Consider the following 20691-nt stretch of genomic DNA (forward strand, 5'->3'; position numbering starts at 1 on the left):
TTGCGGGAAGCACACGGGTCCGCAGCTGTCCTCCCCTGGCCGCCGCCTGCCCGTTCCCAGGAGGGTTGCCCCTCCGCGAGCAGCTCGGCCAGCCGTGTGGCGGCCAGAGCAGTGGCAGACAAAATCGGACGGGCTGCTTGAAGCAGTTTCTGGCTCCCCTCGCTCTGTACCTGAGCCACCTGTGCTGCCTGCCGGCAGCAGGGACGGGAGATTAACTCTCGCATCTCCCCCCGAGCAGCTCCAGCTCTCGGTGCGAGGTGTGGGCGCCTTCCCCAGCGGCAGCGAGCTCAGCGCTGGGATCCTGGGAAGGGGGCACAGGGGGCTCATTCTGCCCCAGGACCGGGGGCGAGGGCAGGAGCCCCGCCATCTGACTCCAATCCCGTGCCATATGTGACTCGAAGTCCTTAGATGCCCTCTGCTGCCATGTACCAGAATTAACAGATGGCTCTGCGTAACCAGACTCAGATTTGCAGAGGTTCGTTATTATCTCCGTTTTTGTAAACGAACGGGGGAGGGGAAATAAAATCCGGAATTATCAAAGAACATGCAAAGCTTTGCCAAGTTTAGCTTCGGGCTGGGAGTCTCTTCTGCCTTTCAGTGCCACTGTCCTGTACTTGAAAATTTTAGCATTACTTTTAGCTTCCTCTTCGGAGCTCACTTCTCTGGCAACTGATAAGCAGGTCCCTCTGGGAATTAATTTGGCCCAGAGAGACGCCCAGCAGAGTTTTTCCCCGGCATTTCAGGCCCCATTGTGCTAAATGGAAGGAGGCTGCAAAACCTGCCGCTGTGGTCAGGCTTTGTTCGGGCAGGGGCTAAGGGATGGTTCAGCAATTGGCCGCCTCTTTTGCATGAGACAGGCCAGCGCGCAGGAGTCTGCATCTATATGGAACAAGAGTGACGCTTCTGCCCCACATACTTGCCTGTGTTAGGACAGTTTTGTGTGCTGGCAGGCACACAGCAATCCCAAATCGAACACAGCTAATCCTGGAGGGAATCCCTCGACAGGCTCCAAGAGTTGAGTGGTTTTGCCGTGCGTGAGCTTTCGCTGTGTTTGTTACACCAGCTCCCGTTCCCTCCCCTGAGGAAAAGCCAGGCGAGCACTTCTAATTCCCCAGCCTAGTTCCTGATACAGATGTGAGCGAGCGGGTTTGGTCTGTATGAAGTCTGCAGCCCCCTTTTGTGCACATTTCTGAAGCTGCCTTACTTTGCCCGAGGCCAGCCTGTTGTGCTGTAGGGGGCTGGCAGCGGCACGCAGGCGGCACGGCGGAGCAGCGGCAGTTCTCTGGCGGGACGGGACGGGATGGGATGGGATGGATGGGATGGGATGGGATGGGATGGGATGGGATGGGACAGGACGGGATGGGACAGGACGGGATGGGATGGGATGGGATGGGACAGGACGGGATGGGACAGGACGGGATGGGATGGGATGGGATGGGACAGGACGGGATGGGACAGGACACACGACTACAGGACCCGCTGCAGGTGGGCAAGGGGACGGGCGAGGGGGACGTGCAGGATCCTCTGCCAGGCTGGTGGAAAGAGAAACCCAGCGCACAGCGGCAGGGTGAGCTCTCGCGCTATGCTCGCTTTTCCCTCCCGCCCTTCCCTTTTAGCCACCCGGGTGTAGAATATGCTGCCTACATTGTTCAGGAGCTTTTTTTTTTTTTTTTTTTTTTTTTTTTTTTTTTTTTTTTTTTTTTTTTTTTTTTTTCCAGAACACAATCTCAAGCTCACAGAAGTCCGCAGCAAAGTCTTGCTGTGAATGGGGTCTTTGTTCTGTGAGACTGTTTCTGAAGACTCCTGGCTCTCTGTTCGTCTTTGCATACGAGGCTGAAACACAAATTTGTCCATATGCTTTTGCTTTCAGCACGTTCGCGTCCTCATAACTCCCACTTTCTCACAGAAATGCTTGAAGCTCTCTGGTAGGTGTGCTGTATATTGTCACGGTGGCTAACCTGTGAAGCTGTGCTGATTTATACCACCTGACAGCACGCTCCGTAGCGTGTGTTTTTACTAAATCCATATTTTTCCAATTTCTTCATGCTCTTGCAGTGGCAGTTTTTTTCAATCCATCAGGGAGTGGGATCCTGCATCCAGAGTATGTAAATAACAGCTGTTTCCACTCAATTTGCATTTATATACTTAACACTTCAAAATAGATTATTTCTAGAAGCTTTCACAATCTGGTCACAATTCCTACTTAGTCAGAGGTACTGGGGAGATGTTAATGAAACCCCTCTGGACTAGCTGAGGAAAAAAAAGATACAGCTGCAACAATGAAATTCCCCAGGCAGGATGGATCGGTTTTGCCTCTGACGGTCGTACTTCAACAAGGCATGAAGGATCTCATTTCATCTCCTTGGGCATCTTCAGCATGATTTCTAAGTAGGTGACAGTGTGCCAGGTAAGGAGAGAAATTGCCACAACAACTGCGCTGAACTGGTGGAGCATTTCTAGCAAAATTAATTTATTGTGTGAGTGCAGCCGAAAAGGAAAAATAATGGCAAATTATTTATAGTGAAAAATTTATTTGCCAGTGTCACAGCTATTTAAATGAATTAACCTGTTACATCCTGAGAAGAAAACCAGCTCTTTAATTTGTTTTGATATGACTACTTTCTTTTGTTGATATTTCACTAGCCCTGAAATGAAAATACAGCATTTTAATTTAAAAAAGCTAAAATGGAGATTTTAAGAAATTAATGTTCATTTATTATTTTTGCCCAGAAAACTTTGAAAGCCTTTCACCTCCTTATCCCAGATGCCTCAGCCTGAACTATTTTGTTAGATTTCTTAGATCCTCTGAAGGCTGAGGATTATGGAACATTAATATTTATTGACCTTCACTTCGTGTCATTTACTCTGATGTGGACTGTTGGAAGAGATGTTTATTCCTAAACCCAGATTTTTCCTTTTTATTATTATTATTATTTACATTATAGAAATGCACTTTTCTGTATCTGTAATATTGTTTATCCAGAAGAAAAATACTTTTATGTTTACTGCAGTCCCAACAGGGGCATCTCTGAACTGGGTCCAACGATGCTGAGGACTCGAGTTGTTTGGAGAGAACAACAATTATGTGTGTGAGTTGTTGCTTTTGCATGTCTCAACAAGCCTGTACCAGAGTCATTTTAACTAAGTGGGAAGAACAAAGACGATCTGAGCTCAGGTTGTCTGTAAAAACAACTTGGGTTCCAGCTACCTGGTTTCAGAGGGCATGTTTGTATTTCTAAATTTAAAAAACTTCCTGATGCCAGGAGGACTGACTTATATTCATGATGACTGGGGCTAGTTCCCTCTAGAGAGAACTCCCACTTCCACACTCCTTGGGCTCTCTGTGGTGCCCCCGCAGACCCAGCATGTAATTATGATTTTTTTTTTGTGTATCATTTCAGTTCAAAGTATCTGAAATGATGTGCAACCGTCCTGCAGCCTGCTATAACGGTGCTTCCCTAGTGTGAAAGCAAAGGTACGTATTGCACATTCTGGGATGTGGTTAGGCTTGAGGGTGCATGGCCAGCTTGGGTAGCCTGGAAGACAGCACAGAGTGGAGTGGAACAATATGTGGCTTTGGGACTCTCCCTGCGAGGGTGTGTGGCCTTAAAGAGGGCTGAAAGAGAACTGGGGAAGAAGTGAGGGTTAGCAGCAGCCCAGAGCTTGACCTGCGGCCCACAGCAATAAGGATGTACTCAGAGGGGCCCAAGGTATTGGCCTGCTGCACTGTACCTTTACTCTGGTAAAGGAAAGGGAGTTTTATAAAGATACAAGGCATTCTTGGAAAATGACAAGTGAATTCATACTTAAAGTCAGGATTAAAAGTTACAAAATAACCAGAAATATGAAAAGAGATGTGAACCTTTACAATACTGTATACTAGCATAAACAAATGGTAAAATAATCAGATTTCAAGGAAAATTTTCTCTGCCATTAGCCTATTTTTTAACTGAAAACCTCAAAGTGTCTTAACTGAAGAAGGAGTCGAAGAGCACTGCTGCAGCACAGCTCTGATCCAGTACAACTCCTACAGATCCTGACCAGAAAAATGTGTGTGTTTTGAAAAGAAACAATATATTAACTTGAATATTTGAGTAATGAGAAAGGCTAGCAATTTTTAAGAAGCACTAGTCTTTACATGAAACTATAAAGCTCTGCTTTAGTGAGTAGGAAATATGTCTGTACAGCAGGGCTTTGCTTTTATGGTTTAGACTTTTACTTAGGCTTCTATTCTACAGGATAATGGCTTAATAGAGTAGCCTAATCTAACACAGCCGCTTTTCATTGTTCATTTGAATTTTCTGTGATACTTACATGGTTAAACTTCTATTAGTTTTGGCAGAAGAGATTACAAAAATCAGCTTGTCCAGAATTCTTTTTCTATGACATCTCATTTCGCTGGTAGAAAGATTCTTTCGTTGAGGAATTGTAAACTTTGGTAGCAGTCAAAACTGACATCGTTTAAAATAGTAAAGTGGGTCTGATCCAAGACTGTTGTTTCATCTTGACAAGCAATAAAGCTGAGTGTAAGCACAACTATTCTCTGTATTTATTACCTATTTGATTTTCAGAAAGACTAGTTGGCAAAGTTTCTCAGTTCTGTTGGCCATTCCAACCCCCTGTACTGCTTCTAGGTGATGAAAAACTTTGTGATACATATATTTGATTATAATCTCCCACATACATCATGGCACTTAATAAATTGGTATTCCAGGCCAGAGCTGTTGCCCCCCTAGAAGCCACAAAATGCAGTTACAAACCAAACATGCTCTTTGTCAACGCAGCTCCCACATAGCTCCTACCAACTTTGGGTGTTGCACAGTGGCTGAGTGGCTGTAGTTACATAAAGTGGAATTACCATTCTTTGTAAATTGTATCTAAATTTTCAGAGAATTCTGTGCAAATTACCCAGTAAATTATCATTTGTTGTGTTCATTTTTCTGTAACTACCAAGAGGTAACAGTTGGAACCATGAGTGCATTAGAAGAGATGCTGTAAAGATAAGCAACTATCTTATTTCTTCAGTGACTAAATAAAATGAAACAAAACATGCAATGGCTTAATTACCATCTTTTAGCATTGGAGGGCTAGTTAGATGTAAGGAGGTGAGAGATTAAAATCCTATACCCAGTTTATTGAAATTATCAATAAAATGTGTGTGCATTACTCCACAGAGAAAACAAAAAGCAGAAAGATAAAAGAAATCTGTTGCAGTGAAGGCAAAACACATTACTTCATCTGTTCAGCAAGAGAGAACTGCTTATTCCTTAAAATATTTTGCTGACTTTGCCAACTTTGTATTGCTCTCAGACTTTCCCCCCAAACAAAACAAAGCAAAACAACAACAAACAGTAAATATGCTTTCATTTGCTATGATAGAGACATCAAAATCTCCACTAAGCTCCATCCTCCCTTCATAGAAAACAGAAAAAGCACCTCCAGGAAGCAATGTACAGTTTATTCTAGACATTCATTTCAAAATGGGATTAACTGCCTTGTTGAGGTACTGTTTTGTGTGTGTCAATTGACTATAAGGTGAGCCTACAAAGATTAAATCAGTCTTGGATGTCTAACTGGTTGCTGTCTCAATGTTAAGAGACAGGTCCAGCTCTTATGTATTGTAGGTACACAATTAATCTGAACTTTGTTTTAATGAAAGAGAACAACCCTGAGGAGAAGGACCTGGGGGTTTTGGTTGATGAGAAGCTTGACGTGAGCCATCAATGTGCGCTTGCAGCCCAGAAAGCAAGCCTGGGCTGCATCAAAAGAAGCATGGCCAGCAGGTTGAGGGAGGTGATTCTCCCCTTCCACTCTGTTCTTGTGAGACCCCACCTGCAGTACTGCGGTCAGCTCTGGGACCTCCAGCACAGGGACCTGGAGCCGTTAGAACGAGTCCAGAGGAGGGCCACGAGGCTGATCAGAGGGCTGGAGCACCTCTGCTGTGTAGACAGGCTGAGGGAGTTGGGGTTGTTCAGCCTGGAGAAGAGAAGGCCCCGGGGAGACCTCACAGCGGCCTGCCAGTGCCTAACGGGGGCCTACGGGAGAGCTGGGGAGGGACTCTGTGCAAGGGGGTGTAGTGGTAGAGGTAATGGCTTTAAACTAAGAGAGTGGAGATCAGGATTAGATGTTAGGAAGAAATTCTTCCCTCAGAGGGTGGTGAGGCACTGGCACAGGCTGCCCAGAGAAGCTGTGGATGGCCCATCCCTGGAGGTGTTCAAGGCCAGGCTGGATGGGGCTTTGGGCAGCCTGCTCTGGTGGGAGGTGTCCCTGCCCATGGCAGGGGGTTAGAACTGGGTGGTCTTTAAGGTCCCTTCCAACCCAAACCGTTCCATGATTCTGTGACTGGAACAATGGCTTAAAGTCAATCTATTATACCATAGTGTTAAAGCAAAACGTGCACCCTCCATCACAGAAGAGTAGCGTATGTCTACTTAATCTCTTTGTTATATAGCCTTGTGCTCTCTGGGGGAACAGAATGAGCATGTGAGAAATTAGAGCAGCTCGCATACTAAAATTCATAGACTGGAATAACCAAGAAACAGCGTTGGCTTTAAACAGAAATTGCTGTTGTGACAAAATAGGGGAGATGCAGCAGTGATTCAGTCATGGTACAGCAGAATTTAGAGATGTCAGGTGAAATTCAGGCCTACTACAGCCATCAACAGATAAGAAGGGAACTTCTCCATAACTGTGTATGGCTGGGGGGAAGGGATGGATAACCACTACACCTCCATTTTAGTCATGAGGAACTGAAACATAGACACAAAACTTGTCAAAGGAGCATATGTGGCAGTTGGGTCCCATTATTCCTGCACTGTTGACTCATTTTTTCAAAACCTCAAGGTGTTTTTTTTATTTTTATTTTTATTTTTTGATAAGTATGAAGACAGGTACATCTCCACTACACATTATAAGAGTAAAATTGGTCAAAGCAAACAGGAAAAGTCCTACAAAAGAACCTTTACCTTTTGAATCCAAGCACTTTCAGACCTGCTAGTAAATTCCTTATTCTTACAAATTAAATTAAATTAAATTAAATTATTACCATAGTGTTAAGTTTCACAAGATAGCTAAACTGCCTATGGTTTCAGACAAGTCCAGTAGAGCTGTTGTGCAAGATTGCCTCCCGGTGGTGGTATCAAGGATTTGCAAATGACATAATTTGCACACAGACAAGGCAAAAGCCTGTTTTAAAAGAATGCTTCCTTTTTTAATTCAGGTCTAAGCAGAGAAAGTGAAAGAACTTTCCTTTCAGTTGAACACCAACATAAATTTCAGTGTGATTTTAAATGGCCTGAATCGAGGACAAAACTTCTGATATTTGACTGAAACATTTTTCTAGCGGCATAATAACAATCAAAGCTTCAGCAGACTTCTACTGAAACATTAAAAAATCAGTAAGACATACCCAATTGCATACTACCCACAGCAACGAGGCTAGCAAGGTCTGAAACACTTAGTAACTATTCGATACAAAGCAAATGACTAAGTGCCTAAACTTGGATAAAAGTGCACCAGAGTAGACTTACCATTCTTTGAGTTCTATGCAACTCAAGTTCTCAGTTACAAAGGTAACACACACACACAAAAAAAGAGCAACAATACCTAGAAATCCCAAACTACCTTTCAAATGGATTTTTTAAAGACAGCTTTATGCAGCTGTTCAAGACAGAAAATCAGGAGGACAGCTTGGAATTACTGTGGAAGTAGGACTTAAATAAATTCTGCTTCAACTGACCCAGCAGATTTAGTATAACAGAACAGGAAGACTGAATGGCAGTGTAATGCAGCGAAAGATTTTTAAATTCTCACTTTATGGATTAATGTAACAATAAAGTTAAATAAAATAAATAAAGTGGCAGAGGGTACGGTAGTGTGTTTTATACTTGGTTTCCAGTAACTGGTCAGAAGAGTAAGTACTTTAAAGGTAGCAGTCCAGCACAAAAAGGATTTTTAGCCCTCAAAATGCCTGAGAAGTGTCCAAAAGCATTTGGGAAACATTCAGAAATCAAGCATTTCTACAGTGACTGTGGATGTTTGATCACCAACAAGAGTTTGACAGGCAGGAACAGACAAACATAGTAATAACATTACAACAGGTTTCCATAAAATGTCTTAATAGCATTAGGCAGGAATAAGCAAAAGTATATGTGTGGGGAGGAAAATAAATACTTGAAAGTTTAATCCAAGAAAGAATATATTTTCTTAAACTGGAATGGAGTCAAAGAGTGACACATTACGTCTCAGCTTTCCAAAACAAAGGGCAGTTCAATTTTACACAGTGGAATGTAACAACACTAGGATATAAGCTTCTCACTTAAGGACCAATGTCAGTACCTGGCACCATGACTTGATGCAAATACTAAAATCTGCTGCATCTCTAACTACTAAAAAACTCTTTAAATGTGATCTCACATGCAGAAAAAATATTTTTTTTATTCAATTGAATTTGCAAAGGATGCAGTCATCCTTTTCATAGATATACCTTCATGATAGCATCTTTGTTACCATGTGAGCAACGCATCGTATCACATAGAGCCAAAATCATTTGGGTGATGTAGGATTAAACATGGAGTCAGATTAATTTACAAGCATAACAGAGAGAAGCAAAACTATTTTATGCTGTGCCATGATAAACCATTATTGGCTAACTGGCATTAGGTTTTAAAAATTCATCTTTAAAAGTAATACCAAGATAAAGACTTAGAGTAGCTTAACATAGTTTTCCAGAAGTACTTAATGACAGCCTTTTTGCGTGCATCTGACATTACTTTTACACAATTAAAGCACTCAAGGAAAATGAGTAACTCCACAAAAAGTGGTTGTACTTCATACTAACAATGACCAGAACTAGACTTTTTGTATGGTACTCAACTTCTAGCAAAACATATAGATAGCACATGCAAAATGACACCAGACTAATGCAAGAAACAGGTACCTTCCTAGCTTATCCAAGTTGCCTTGGAATGGAAATACAATCAAAACATATGACACATGGGATTTTTTTTTCTTGATTATTTACTAGGATATGCAAAGATGACTTAATGATGTCACTGGGATCTCTGCAGAAGCACGATGTTCCAAGCTGGCCTTTTCTACCAGAAGGCTGATGCCTAAACTGTAGACTGGAGTAAAGGATCTATTTCTGAGAAAAATGGTAGGTGACAAAATATTTTAATAGCAGAAACATTTAAGGACTGCAAAATGCTAAAGGCATAAATTAGAATAAAACCATGTTTCTTGAAAGCATTTGATATTATAAAGGGCCAGTCCTTCCCTCTTGGTAAGCTGGAACGAGCTGTGTCTCTTCAGTGATTGATTACCCAGCTAAAGCTAAGAACTCTTCCTGCCCTGAGCTACAGCCATTCAATGTATGTATGAACATTGCATCCTCACTGAACAATAGTTGGAGTGAGTTTAAAAAAACAAAATCCAAAGCAAACATACACAGAAACATCTCAAATATTTGGGAATGCCAGGCGATTTAGAAGGATGAGTGATGCTGTAGAAGCTGAAGTTTAACCAAGTTGGCCAGTTTTCAGTACATGACAAGCCTTAAATTCTTTAGATGTCAGCACTCAAAGCTTATCTGCGTTTCAGGTACTTGATTTCCAAAAACACCAAACTCCAGCATATCCAGTTCTAGAACTCCCATTCTGAAATATTGCTTCTATTTATTCCCTTTACTAACGACAAGCCTCTGGCCTGCTTTAATCAGATCACCCTGTCATGTTACACCCAGTTCTAAGACTAGCACGTTCACTGACCCTGCACATACCATATTCTTTTGAGTCCTTACTTCATTACAGCAGTTTTGCTGTTTTTCTACTGTTAACTAATTGAAATAGGAAAAAAAACCCCACAAATTCAGTTAAACATGATTTATTTAAAACATTCATGTAGAAGTGACAAACATCTCACTTTCTGTAATTTTTATTTCCAATAAAGATTAATAGCAAATTGCTGATGAACAAGAAGTTATCTTAATTATCTGTCTTTAGGAGGATTAGGATTCTTCCGTCTTCTATGATACCTAGAAAAAAAAAGAGGCTGCAGTGAATGCAAGCTTTGGAAAGTCTTTGATTTTCCTGACATTCTTCTCCCCAGCTAGTAGTCTGGAGGTTACACAAGTAAGCAAAACACAAGACACACAAGCACAATCCACAACAATTCATTAGATGTCATCTCTGTTGTTCATGAAGTTACATAACACTACTCATTTCTATCGCTACATCTGCTACAAGCACGCACTAATCCAATCAGTTCTACAGCTGAATAGGTAGTAAGGCTGCTGTTTATTCTTAATCCTTTATGTGAAGTTAATTTTATTATATTGTCAGGTTTTCCTCTGGCTAAAATGATTGCTACAGAACAATCAGGGGTACAGGAGTTATGGCAGACTGTACTTGAAATAGTGTAATATTCTGCAAACTAAAAAAAATATATATATTTGCAACAAAAATGATTTAATTACATTCCTACATTCTTAATTACCCACCCTAAAACAAGGAAGATACAGTTTGATGCTCATTAAGTGACAGCTACCCTTTAGCCATAGGGAGTTCTACCATTTCATCTCTTTCACCTGTTCCCAAAACACAATTTAAAAAGTGTGATGGGGACCAAAAAAATTCTCCCATTCTCCCTGTATCAGGTCTCCAAGACTATGAAGTTAGCAAATGAAGTGCAGTAACACAGACTGGAAAGGAGTTACGCAAACTAAAATGCCGTTTGTTTCCAGTGGGGTGTCTGAGCGTACACAGTCTCTCTAAGCTCAGTTGGGCATGCTTGTACCTCTCCCAGTAGCTTTCTGAACACAGGGTACACCAAGGCACACCTTTCCTCACTTCAAATGAAAAAACTCCACTATTCTCAAGTCTGAGAATCACATTTTCAAGCTGTATTAGGTGGTGTCCATTGAAGGTGTAACTTCACTTATGCAACTTTAACAAATAACCCGGACCAGTAGCTAAATAGATAGTATGAAAAATTTCTACTCCGAGGTATTTTTCCAAAATCGCAAAGGCTATCAAAGGGGCAGAGTTAAAAAAAAAACACCACCACCAAAAAAACCAACAGAAATACAGGCTTCCATTTACACAATATTGCATTTAAAGTTGTAGGCAGTAGCCCATGTGCTAACAGTATCTCATCTCACAAGATATATCCAAGGCTGAATTTGGTCATAAATTATTTCTGTGTTTCCCTTTACCTCCAAAAGGAACAAACACTGAAAAGAAAAAAAATTACTTACTGTCCTACAGGATACCACCGATGTTTTGTTGTGTAAAACATTTTGCTGAGCTCTTCAATTGTAGGACCTCTATCATCCTTTAGCTCGTTTTCATTCAATCTGGATTTCAAAACTTGATCAAGTGTTTCTTCTTTATTATTCACTGGATCTGGCCGTGGTATGGGCTATAAAAACAGTAGCGCATGTATTTCCTTTTACTCCTCTTTGATGAAAAACAAAAAGTCAAGCTACATTAATAACATTACCATTTACTAGCTGAAACCAAAGGAATAAAGAAGAATTCTCATGAAAGTACAGGCTATTTACAACACCAGCACCATCCCCCAGTCAAAACCACATCACCATGGGGCAGATCTCTGGAAACATTACCCCAGGTGCTGGAGCTGATTACTGTGCCCCTAAAATCAGCGCTGCTGTCATCACTATGGCTGATCTTTACAATTCACTGGCTGAATCATAAGCATCAATTTACTGACACAGAAGTACTCATATTATTCCTATTTATAAGTTTATTCATACTGATGATCATCATTTAGTCACACTGCTAAAAAAAATAATCTTTAAATGGGTTGTACTTTGGAGAAGAAAGTCACTTCCTAATTGTGCATCAGCTAACACCAAGATATTTGTTCCCACCCTAAAACTTACCTACTAGCACTGCTACTGGTATTTTTCCCTGATTTATAGCCTTTTGTTCCTGAGAGACATGTAAACAATAAATTTTGAAATACCAATATGTAACTTACAGGCAAAGAGTGCTAAACTAAGTTTTCAGTGGAAAAATTTCACGTTGAATTATTTCAGCAATGCAGCTACCATTTGCAATATTTTACTAGCACATGAGAATTGGAAATTGATACAAGAAGCATACAGTTTCTCCAGTGTAAAGAACTCGCTGACAGTACTACTGATGGATTAAAAAAAAAAAGTCAGTATTTAAATTTTTCTGTGGAGCTTATGAACCCATGGTGCTGAATGGAATTTAAAGCTCGAGTTGAAAATAGCAGCAGCAGAGGCACTTCTTCATATCCTCTTGCCCAGACTGCTGCACCTGTGCATAGCAGGATGTGTGAACCGTTGCCTGAATTTCAAACATCCTCTTTGAGGAGCATGCTCTTAGAAGCTCGCTTTTTCTGTAGCACACAACTATGAGTATCTCATTTAATTCTTTGTTAATTACTGTATGCTGTAATACATAAGCATTTCTTACTCTGTAACTTTCCCTCAATTCAATTAAAAATAAATGCCCTCCTCATAGCAGCAGCTACATTCATCATTCACTTACTGCACAGATATGCTGATCACATAAGAATTACCTCAGTCTTCCAAATTACGAGAAAAAAAAAAAAAAGATGCCCTAAAAACTCAGAACTGCTGTGCTTTTACACGACTAAGAAATATAAGTGTGTATACGTGGACATACTTTTGTATACTCATATGGAATCTCAAGCGAAGGGTGGTAGCAGACAATCGTCTTCAAATCTGATGTCAAGGCAAGTTCCACTTTGCTATAAAAATAAAAAGTTACCTTCTTAAATATATCCAAGTTTCAGAAATGCTACGCAACTGAGCACTCGATTCCCAAAGAAAACTGTATTTCATCCTGAATTCATGAATTATTTAGCACTCTTCTGCAAAATAATACCTAAAAAGGGGTCACAAATACTTTATCTGAACTTCCTGTGAGTTTTTCTTTCAGCTACCTCGGTGGTATTTTTTTTTTCTTTTGGATAGAAAAGAAGAAAGGGCTAAAATGGAGGACTACAAATAGCTAGAAATATTGTTTGTAAAAAAGTCTTTAAGATGTTGAATAATTACATATAAAACTAACAACAGACAGGGATAACAAATGTCAGTAATATCTAGGGCAACACGCCTTTATAAAAAGCGTGGCACCAGTAAGAAGGAATACGAAATAAAGTTCTTGGGTTTCAACCTTTATATTTGGTAACAGAGGGTGGTCAGCACAATAAACAAAGAGTTCTACTGAGAATTTCCTTGAGGGAGAAAGACTTTTCTCACCTTCCTTCCCTACTTCTATGACATAATAGCTGCCTAAGAACTTCTACAACGCACATGTTGCATTTCTCACTGTTTGTATCATCTCTTCCAGTTTCTACTCTACTTGAATCACCTTTTCCAGTTTCCCACGCAACATCCCAGCAGTTCCTGGACTTTGTCTTAACAATAAGCATCAGTGAAAATCACTTCTGTTAGTTACTTTTGCTCTTCCACAGACAAAACTGTAGCGGTATTGGGGTCATCAACAGGTTTTGAATTTAAAATGAGTCACGCATGATTTTTCATTATGCTTATTTTTGAAATATTAACTTCAAATTAAAACTTTAATTTTTTAATAATAAAACTTTTTAAATTAAAATGTTAAATATTAACTTTACGATCATGAAGATCAGAAATAGTATTTTAGTTTAAATTATAAAATGCACGTCTCCAAAACTAGCATCATATGACAACTTCATGACAGAGCAAGTAGCCTGGAATAAGCATCAAAGGGAAAGGTCACACGTCAAAGCACATTAAGGTACCAGTTGTAGTCTTCAGGGAGAACCGAGTACGTAGATTTACAACAAGCATGATATACAGCTCCATCTGCAAAAAAATAAGTCACAAACACTGATGTAAAAAAAGCAGAGCTATGCCAAACATAAGAATATATACATTTTCACTACAATCTAAGTCAATTGGGGATTATAATCATATTCACTTTCAGATTAATAAAACTCAAATACAGTCTGAATAGAAGCTCACTTTACCGTGATTTGTAGTGCTATCAAAAATATTGTATGTAGGTAGCTATATTCTACTTTTACTTTTCCATTATGCTGTTTTCCTAAGAAACATCACAGTCTTTAGAAAATACCGACAGATGTCCCTGTTATATTCTTTATATACCCTGACTCTGTATATATTTAAAGGGTGAAAAACATTACCATATGGCTTACAAGGAAGATCATCTGATCTGATTCTTTTTGTTTAATTCATAGCAGCATTCATTGGAAAAAAAAAAAAATTGTACTGTGCTAGAAACTGGTATGCACGCTACACAAAACTACAATGTCTTGGCTGCTGTAACATTAGAGAACGTTATCCCTTCCCCAGACTCCTGTTACTCCAAGGAAAGCAATCACAAGAATTACAAGTAGTAAAGGGGAGCATACTGGACTGTACTAGCAAACAGACTGAGGGAAGTGATTATCTCCCTGTACTCGTCACTTATTAAACCACATCTCGATACCATGGCCACTTTTGGGCCCTCTGATAAAGATAAAATGGAATAAATTCTGCAAAGGCCCACCAAAATAGCTAGGGGCTGCAGCCCTCTGAGGAGATGCTGAGGGACCAAGGCTGTTTAAGCCTACAGTTATGATTTAGTGTAGACTTTTCTCAGCATCGTTTATAAGTCTGAAAAATTAAGTTTAAATCTTCAAGTATAATTTAACTAGCGGTTGGAGCAGTGTTATTTACACACTAATTAATAAGTTAGAGAAGTGTCATATGTGGGCACTGGAAAAAGCAAATCAAGACATCCTATAACAACTAAAGAGAGAAAACAGAATATCGAACTTGATTCAACAATCCACTTCCATGTTCCTGTTGCTGCAAACAGCGCAAAGAAGGGGCTCTCAAAGAGCAAATTTCAACGTAGGACCCCAATCCCACCACCACTTACTCTGCAGCGGGACCTGCTTGCAGGGAGCTGCCGAACGCCTCCAAAGGACGCGGGACCACGCGGTTCTGAGCGGCGCTGCCATGCTGACTGCAGACAGGAAACCGGTGCTGGGCAAGATGGGCCTGAGCGAGACACGGCCCCCGTCGTGGTGCAGAGCACCCTCTGAAAGAGACCAGCTCCGTAACTGCTCGGGTACAAGCGTCAGCAAATCAATTCCTGACCTTCAGGACAAATAAAATCCGTGCAGTATGTCACTTGTCGTTTGTCAGTCGTTTACAAGTCCTCTCCTAAGCGGTCAAACACGGCATAAAGCTTTATTTATGGATAAGTATCTCTGAGGACCACGCACCGACCCAACGCCCCCACACCCCCCCCCACGCACGGGCCCCCCCTCAGCCCAGGGCCGAGGCCTCCCGCCAGCCACCACCCTGGGAGCCCTGGCGCGACACGCAGCTCCTTTCGGAAACCCAGCCTGCGCCGGCGCTGGTCACAAAAATAAAAGTTAATTACACAAAAGAGGGGAAGGGGCCGAGCGCTTCCCCCACCTGCGCGGCCACCTCCGCCCGCCCGCCGCCGCCCTGGAAGCCGGCCTCGCCCCGCGCCGCTCCGCTTCCGGCGCCCACCCCGTGGCCCGCTGGGAAATGTAGTGCGGGGGGCGCCCCGTGCCTCCCGGCGGTGCGGGTACCCGGGGGAGGGTTTGGGGGCGAGCCGCCGCCCGCACCACAGCCACAGCCCCCCGGGCACCGTCCCTCCGGAGGGCGTTTCCAACCCGGGTGTGTCAGGCCTGCACAAAACTCACCCGGGTGCTTTTGGAGACAGAAAGCATCTCAGAGGCGACGCTGTGGTTGTGCAACAGCGATAAAAGAAGCAGGGAGAGACAAAAGTCGGTTACCTGACGTGCTGCTGTAGGACCTGACGTGGGTCCAGCACTGTAAGTTTCCACATGCCCATGAAGCATCTCATCTGTGTCTCTAAGGCACGTCAGCCAACTGTGTGGCAATTCCTTCCACAGAACCGCTCCTTCAGAGAGCTACAGATAATGCGACCTCTTCCAGGTATCTTCAGCCTGAAGACACATTGCATCTTTTCTGGTCTCTGGCATAGGAATTTCACGCAATCATCAGTGGAAACCTCACGGTTTCAGCAACATCTGACTTTGTTCTGCAGTTGCAGAGCAGTTAGCCGTGCTGATAACCTCCAGAAGCCTAGCAGGCGTGTAGCCAGAAATCTCTGGTCAAGAGCCGATTATTCCCACAGATTGCTCCCATGAGCAGTAGCAAATGTTTCTTTTTGGATATTTTTCCTGACAAGTGGGAGATGAAAGGCTTGGAATACTGGAGTCAGTAAGCCATAGAGAGAGGGGCAGAGAGGTGCCAAAATGCTTTACAATCTAGGTTTCATCATCTTTCCAAGGTACAACCAAGATCAGAAACTGCATCTCCACTGCAAGACTCCTCCGCGCTTTCTCCATCGTTCCCATCAAGTTTCTGTGTACAGCCACAGTGATCTGATCTGTGCTCGGGCACCAAACAGAAGCCACACAGTTCTGTGTATCTTCTGCTACGTACCAGCTCGTTATTCCCACAAGGAAATTGTTGTGCTAGGATGAGGTCAGCTCTTGGATGAAGAACAGCCTTTTGAAGCTGAATGCAAGCAAGAGAGTGGTTATACTGATGAACAAAGAAAACATGTTGACGATTTTAAGCTCAAGGACAGTGTTGACAAAAATAAATGATTATAAAGTGTCTGAAAGAAATGCAGTCTGGAAATTACTATAAGGAAGTGAAGTCGTGTTTAAGGAGTGAAATTCTAGAATACCTTGTCCATAGGTATGGTGGGGATAAACCGATTTACTTCGGACTGCATCTTGCTGACTTTATGAGCACGTAAACTTTGTTGTTGTCACAACATGGGTAGTTGCTTGTCAGGCTTCTTACCAGGATCTTGCATGTGGTACAGACTGGTCAATGTGACCAACAAGCTTCCTAATCTGGGAAATTTCGTAGGCCAACTGTATTCAGCTGTTAACCGCCAAGGAGCTAATTAATCAACAAGATTATAAAGAACAGCGAAAGATCTTGATCTTGTAGTTCCTTATATATGTACACATATATAAGTTTTTAGTTACTTTATTTTTTTTCCACACAGCCAATGCTATGTGCTCTTTGGAGGGAATGTCTGGTTCCACACAGGAGGGAAGCCACCAGGAGGATTACTGGTATCTGTTACGTAGCACTATCACATCGTTAGTCTTGTCTTTCACGTTGAGACAATGGCATACCACTTACAGGGTTTTTTAGAAATCTGTAGTAATGTTTTGTGTCTTGTATATACTTATTGGGAATACTTGACAGCCCTCTCAAATTTTGATTCACAAAACAGCCTCCACTAGGCTTTCAGATTCCCTGATTTTATCCCCTCGTTAGTTTTAAATTAGAGGTAACCTGTGGGTATTTCTTATTCTGGAAATGCGTTCTTTTCAAAGATTACTGTAGCGGCAAATCTTGTAACCTAAATCCCGGTTCTAGAAGGTTGCAATGGAAGACACCGAAGAACTTTATTTTTAAAAACTAAACCACATTCCCTGTTAAGGTTCCAGACTATTTTTAGATGGTTTCTAAAAAAGGGTTTGGGAGACAGTATATGAGGTCTACCCCCTCTCTGACACATAATGTTCTGAGAGTCTATTCTTAGAAGCATGTTCTGACAGATTACAACTTTCTGGGAGCAAGACAGGAATTGCTTAAGGACACTCAGAAGCGTGACTACACACTTCTCAAGTATGTCTGGAGATGGGGTTATTAATAACTGCCAACCGCATTGCTTGCTTCAGCATACTGTGGGCAGCAAAGAGGAAAGTTGCTCAGTCTGTGTTGGCTGAGCAGAAAGGAGATTTCTCTGTCCGTTAACTGCGTGGATACTATGAAGGCACCAGCGGTAATTCCATGAGTTGCTGACCTCTTCCTGGGACTTCACATCTCTGAAAAACCTTGAAAGCATAGTTTCTAGATTGCTCTCTTCCTGAAGAAAAAGTGTTAGCTTTTTCGATCTTACTGGAGCAGTCAGTCATAAATTTCTCCAGGAAATATTTTAACTGATTGAACAGTTGATTCACAGTTAGGCAACAAACTATGTAGTAATGAAAGCAGGGCTGTGTTGGTTGGCTCTGCTTTAGAGGAACAAATATATAAATCAGGGCTGGTATCTAGATTGATGTGGTCTTCTTTTTTTTTTTTTTCAGTTTTTTTTTTTTTTTTGTGTTGTTCCCTCCATCTACCCCTCACCTTGTGGGAAATAGAAAATCCAGACTTGGCTGTTCTAGCTCTCTTGCTGCAGTGGTATATTTAGGAAATTGTTTCTTAGTACATTCGTTAGGGCTGCTCATTGGCAAAATGAACATGGGAAGTATCTCTTTTTTTCATAGAAACCAGTGTTTCAAAATCCTCAAGGAATAAGCAATTGGTTTCTTTTGTTTCCATTAAATCTGGAGTAGAATGGTACTATATAATCATACCTAGAAGTGAAACTGAATTTGTGAATGCATGGGCTTATTTTATTGCAAGGATGGTTCCCTAAAAATGGAGATGGACAAGCCTTTACTCCTGAAATAATGTGTCTTAATCTTTGTGTAGTTATTTTACAAATTTAGGGCACAAATTTCTAATAAGGCACTGCAGTAAGTAATTAGGGTGTTAATTATTAAATCTTCTCATGTTACGCTGTAGCCAGAGAGGTTTCTATATTTTAAGTCAATCTGTAAACACCCAGAAACAACTCCAATGCTTATGTCAATAGGCTATCTTCATTCTTTTGTAAATCTCATCTCATCCTGTCACCTGTCCATCTGGGTACTGCTAAGGATTCAAGCTGCAACTAAAGTGTTTGTAGTGTATATGAATACAGCCTAAGTAATTTGTGCTTATGCTTATACTGTAGTTCAAGTGAGCAATATTATTCTTGTATTCAAGCAGCCATTTAACATAAATAAATAAATAAATAAATAAATAGGTGTTTCCTACAGTTTAGGCTTGGACTCTCAGCATCCCGTTGTGATGTCCTGTGTAGGTAAAACATATAACTGATTTCTTCTCCCAGGACAGCTTCAGCTGGTGCTGCCAGTTAAGATCATTCTGAAGTTGTTCAGTGACTATTGTGATTTTTGCCATGTGAAAAACCGCACTTCCATGCCTCAGTTTCCCCATTTGTGTGTAAGGATAACAACAGTTCTTTTAAAATACTCTGACATTTACTAGGGAATATTTTTAATGTAAATTCTAAATAATACTTTGAGAATTCATTCAGTATATGTAGATATATATTTTTTTTGGTTAATCATCCTGTTGAACAGACTTTCTACAACATTTAACAAAAATTGTCAAAATGGTTTTGTGTAAAATAAAGAATCGAGGTTTTGTAAGATTTGTAATTGCAGTAAGACTTCTGTAAGATTGCAAAGTGGGGTAGGAGGAGGAGTAAGATTAGTCATCCACAGGCTCAGCTGGTATGGATGCACCCACTCAATGAGTAACTAGATGACAGGAAAAGCTGTCACAGGAAGATGGTCAGCAGCTGTGTTGAATTGTCCCAGGAGTATTAATTGTATAATTGCAATTATTTGTTTACATTTTCTGTCTACAGTGACATTATAGAGCACCTCATTGGTAAATAAGGTGGTTGCTTAAGTTTGTTCTCAGAACTGCCATAATCCTAGAGATGGTGTGACGTGGCTGTCACGGATTTGTGCAAGGAGGAACACGCTCCTTGTCCTGGCTCCCACATAGGTGCAGTGGGACAAGACAGGCTGAGTCAACAGGACATGTCGCTGCTGCTGGAAGGGCTAATCCTATTCCTGCCGCATCTTACTGTGTGTCCTACTGTTCCTCTTGTGCCAGCTCTAATGCCTCAGTGAGCTGGTCAGAAAGGCAAACAAGTCATAAATAAATAAATAAATAAATAAAACATCCCTCACTCCTCCCATTCCTTTAGCGGATAAGCACCTGTGGAAGGAGGGGGTCAGAAACAGAGGGCAGAGTGACCTTGTCAAAAATGGTAAGAGACATCCGGAATTAATTGGTTTAATAACTCGTTGATATTAAAGGGGGAAACTTCACTTCCATTCCCGGAATTTACCTTTGTTGTCTCTGGTGCTTGCTAGGCCACAATGTAAGGCAAATCAACTCACCCTTGCAGCTGAAGACTGTGGACTAAACGGCCGTGTTTCTGCCAGGTTAATGAGGTGAGTCAGGTCAGTAGAATCTGACAAGATCCAGAAGTGAACTGTGGGGAAACACTGTGGATGAGGAAGGAGTGTAGGAGTGGGATGGGAAGAGGAAATAAGGTCTCCTCCTTTTGACAGGTTGACTCAGCTGTCTGACGTAACTTGACCTCAAGTACACAGTTTCACCTAATCCAGTGAGCTACAGTTTGTTCCCTTCTCATCCCCCCAGGTGTTTCTGTCCCCTTTCTTGTGCCAGAACTACACAGCTGTGTGGCTGCAAGCAGTTCAGATCAGCCCACAGATCACCCAGGAACTATTCAGTCTTCTGCGAGATCGGTGAGCTGAGGGAGCAGCAGTGTGTAGCAGAGGACGAGGGCAGGATCCCTCTTCAGCAGGGGTGCAAATACAAGGTGGTGTAATCCTGACATGAAACTACACCCTAAATAACCACTGCTGAGGCAGGCCTTGTCAGAGCTGTGCTGCAGGAATGAACTCTGGTTTGAATGGGGACTATAGGTGACAACAATT

At 41.6% G+C, this 20691-nt stretch overlaps 1 protein-coding gene and 1 long non-coding RNA gene across 8 annotated transcripts; one reads left to right on the forward strand and one right to left on the reverse strand.

Annotated features, from left to right (window-relative positions):
* The first annotated feature begins 1702 nt into the window (after window positions 1-1702).
* On the forward strand, window positions 1703-9732 carry LOC121070405. 3 transcript variants are annotated; one of them, XR_005820060.1, is made up of 3 exons: window positions 1703-3089; window positions 3402-3475; window positions 9026-9732. It is a non-coding gene; the product is annotated as an uncharacterized LOC121070405 (long non-coding RNA). The 3 variants fall into 3 exon arrangements; XR_005820059.1 differs by lacking the exon at window positions 9026-9732 and adding an exon at window positions 3938-4534; XR_005820058.1 differs by lacking the exon at window positions 9026-9732 and adding an exon at window positions 3938-4534 and having other exon boundaries at window positions 1703-3475.
* A 138-nt stretch (window positions 9733-9870) lies between these two features.
* Window positions 9871-15905, reverse strand: MRPL42 (mitochondrial ribosomal protein L42). Of its 5 annotated transcripts, none has more exons than XM_040557479.1 (6): window positions 15838-15905; window positions 14946-15166; window positions 13801-13864; window positions 12678-12762; window positions 11255-11418; window positions 9871-10033 (listed from the first exon to the last, which is right to left on the reverse strand). In XM_040557479.1, the coding sequence occupies exons 1-6, from the start codon at window positions 15894-15896 to the stop codon at window positions 9988-9990; spliced, it is 639 nt and encodes a 212-aa protein (XP_040413413.1). In that variant the 5' UTR covers window positions 15897-15905; the 3' UTR covers window positions 9871-9987. The 5 variants fall into 5 exon arrangements, with proteins under 5 accessions (XP_040413413.1, XP_040413438.1, XP_040413432.1 ...); XM_040557504.1 differs by lacking the exon at window positions 15838-15905 and adding an exon at window positions 15456-15558 and having other exon boundaries at window positions 14946-15107; XM_040557498.1 differs by lacking the exon at window positions 15838-15905 and adding an exon at window positions 15491-15554 and having other exon boundaries at window positions 14946-15107.
* Between the last annotated feature and the right edge of the window lie 4786 nt (window positions 15906-20691).

The sequence above is a fragment of the Cygnus olor genome, chromosome 1 (assembly GCF_009769625.2).
Source record: "Cygnus olor isolate bCygOlo1 chromosome 1, bCygOlo1.pri.v2, whole genome shotgun sequence".
Lineage (NCBI taxonomy): Eukaryota > Metazoa > Chordata > Aves > Anseriformes > Anatidae > Cygnus > Cygnus olor.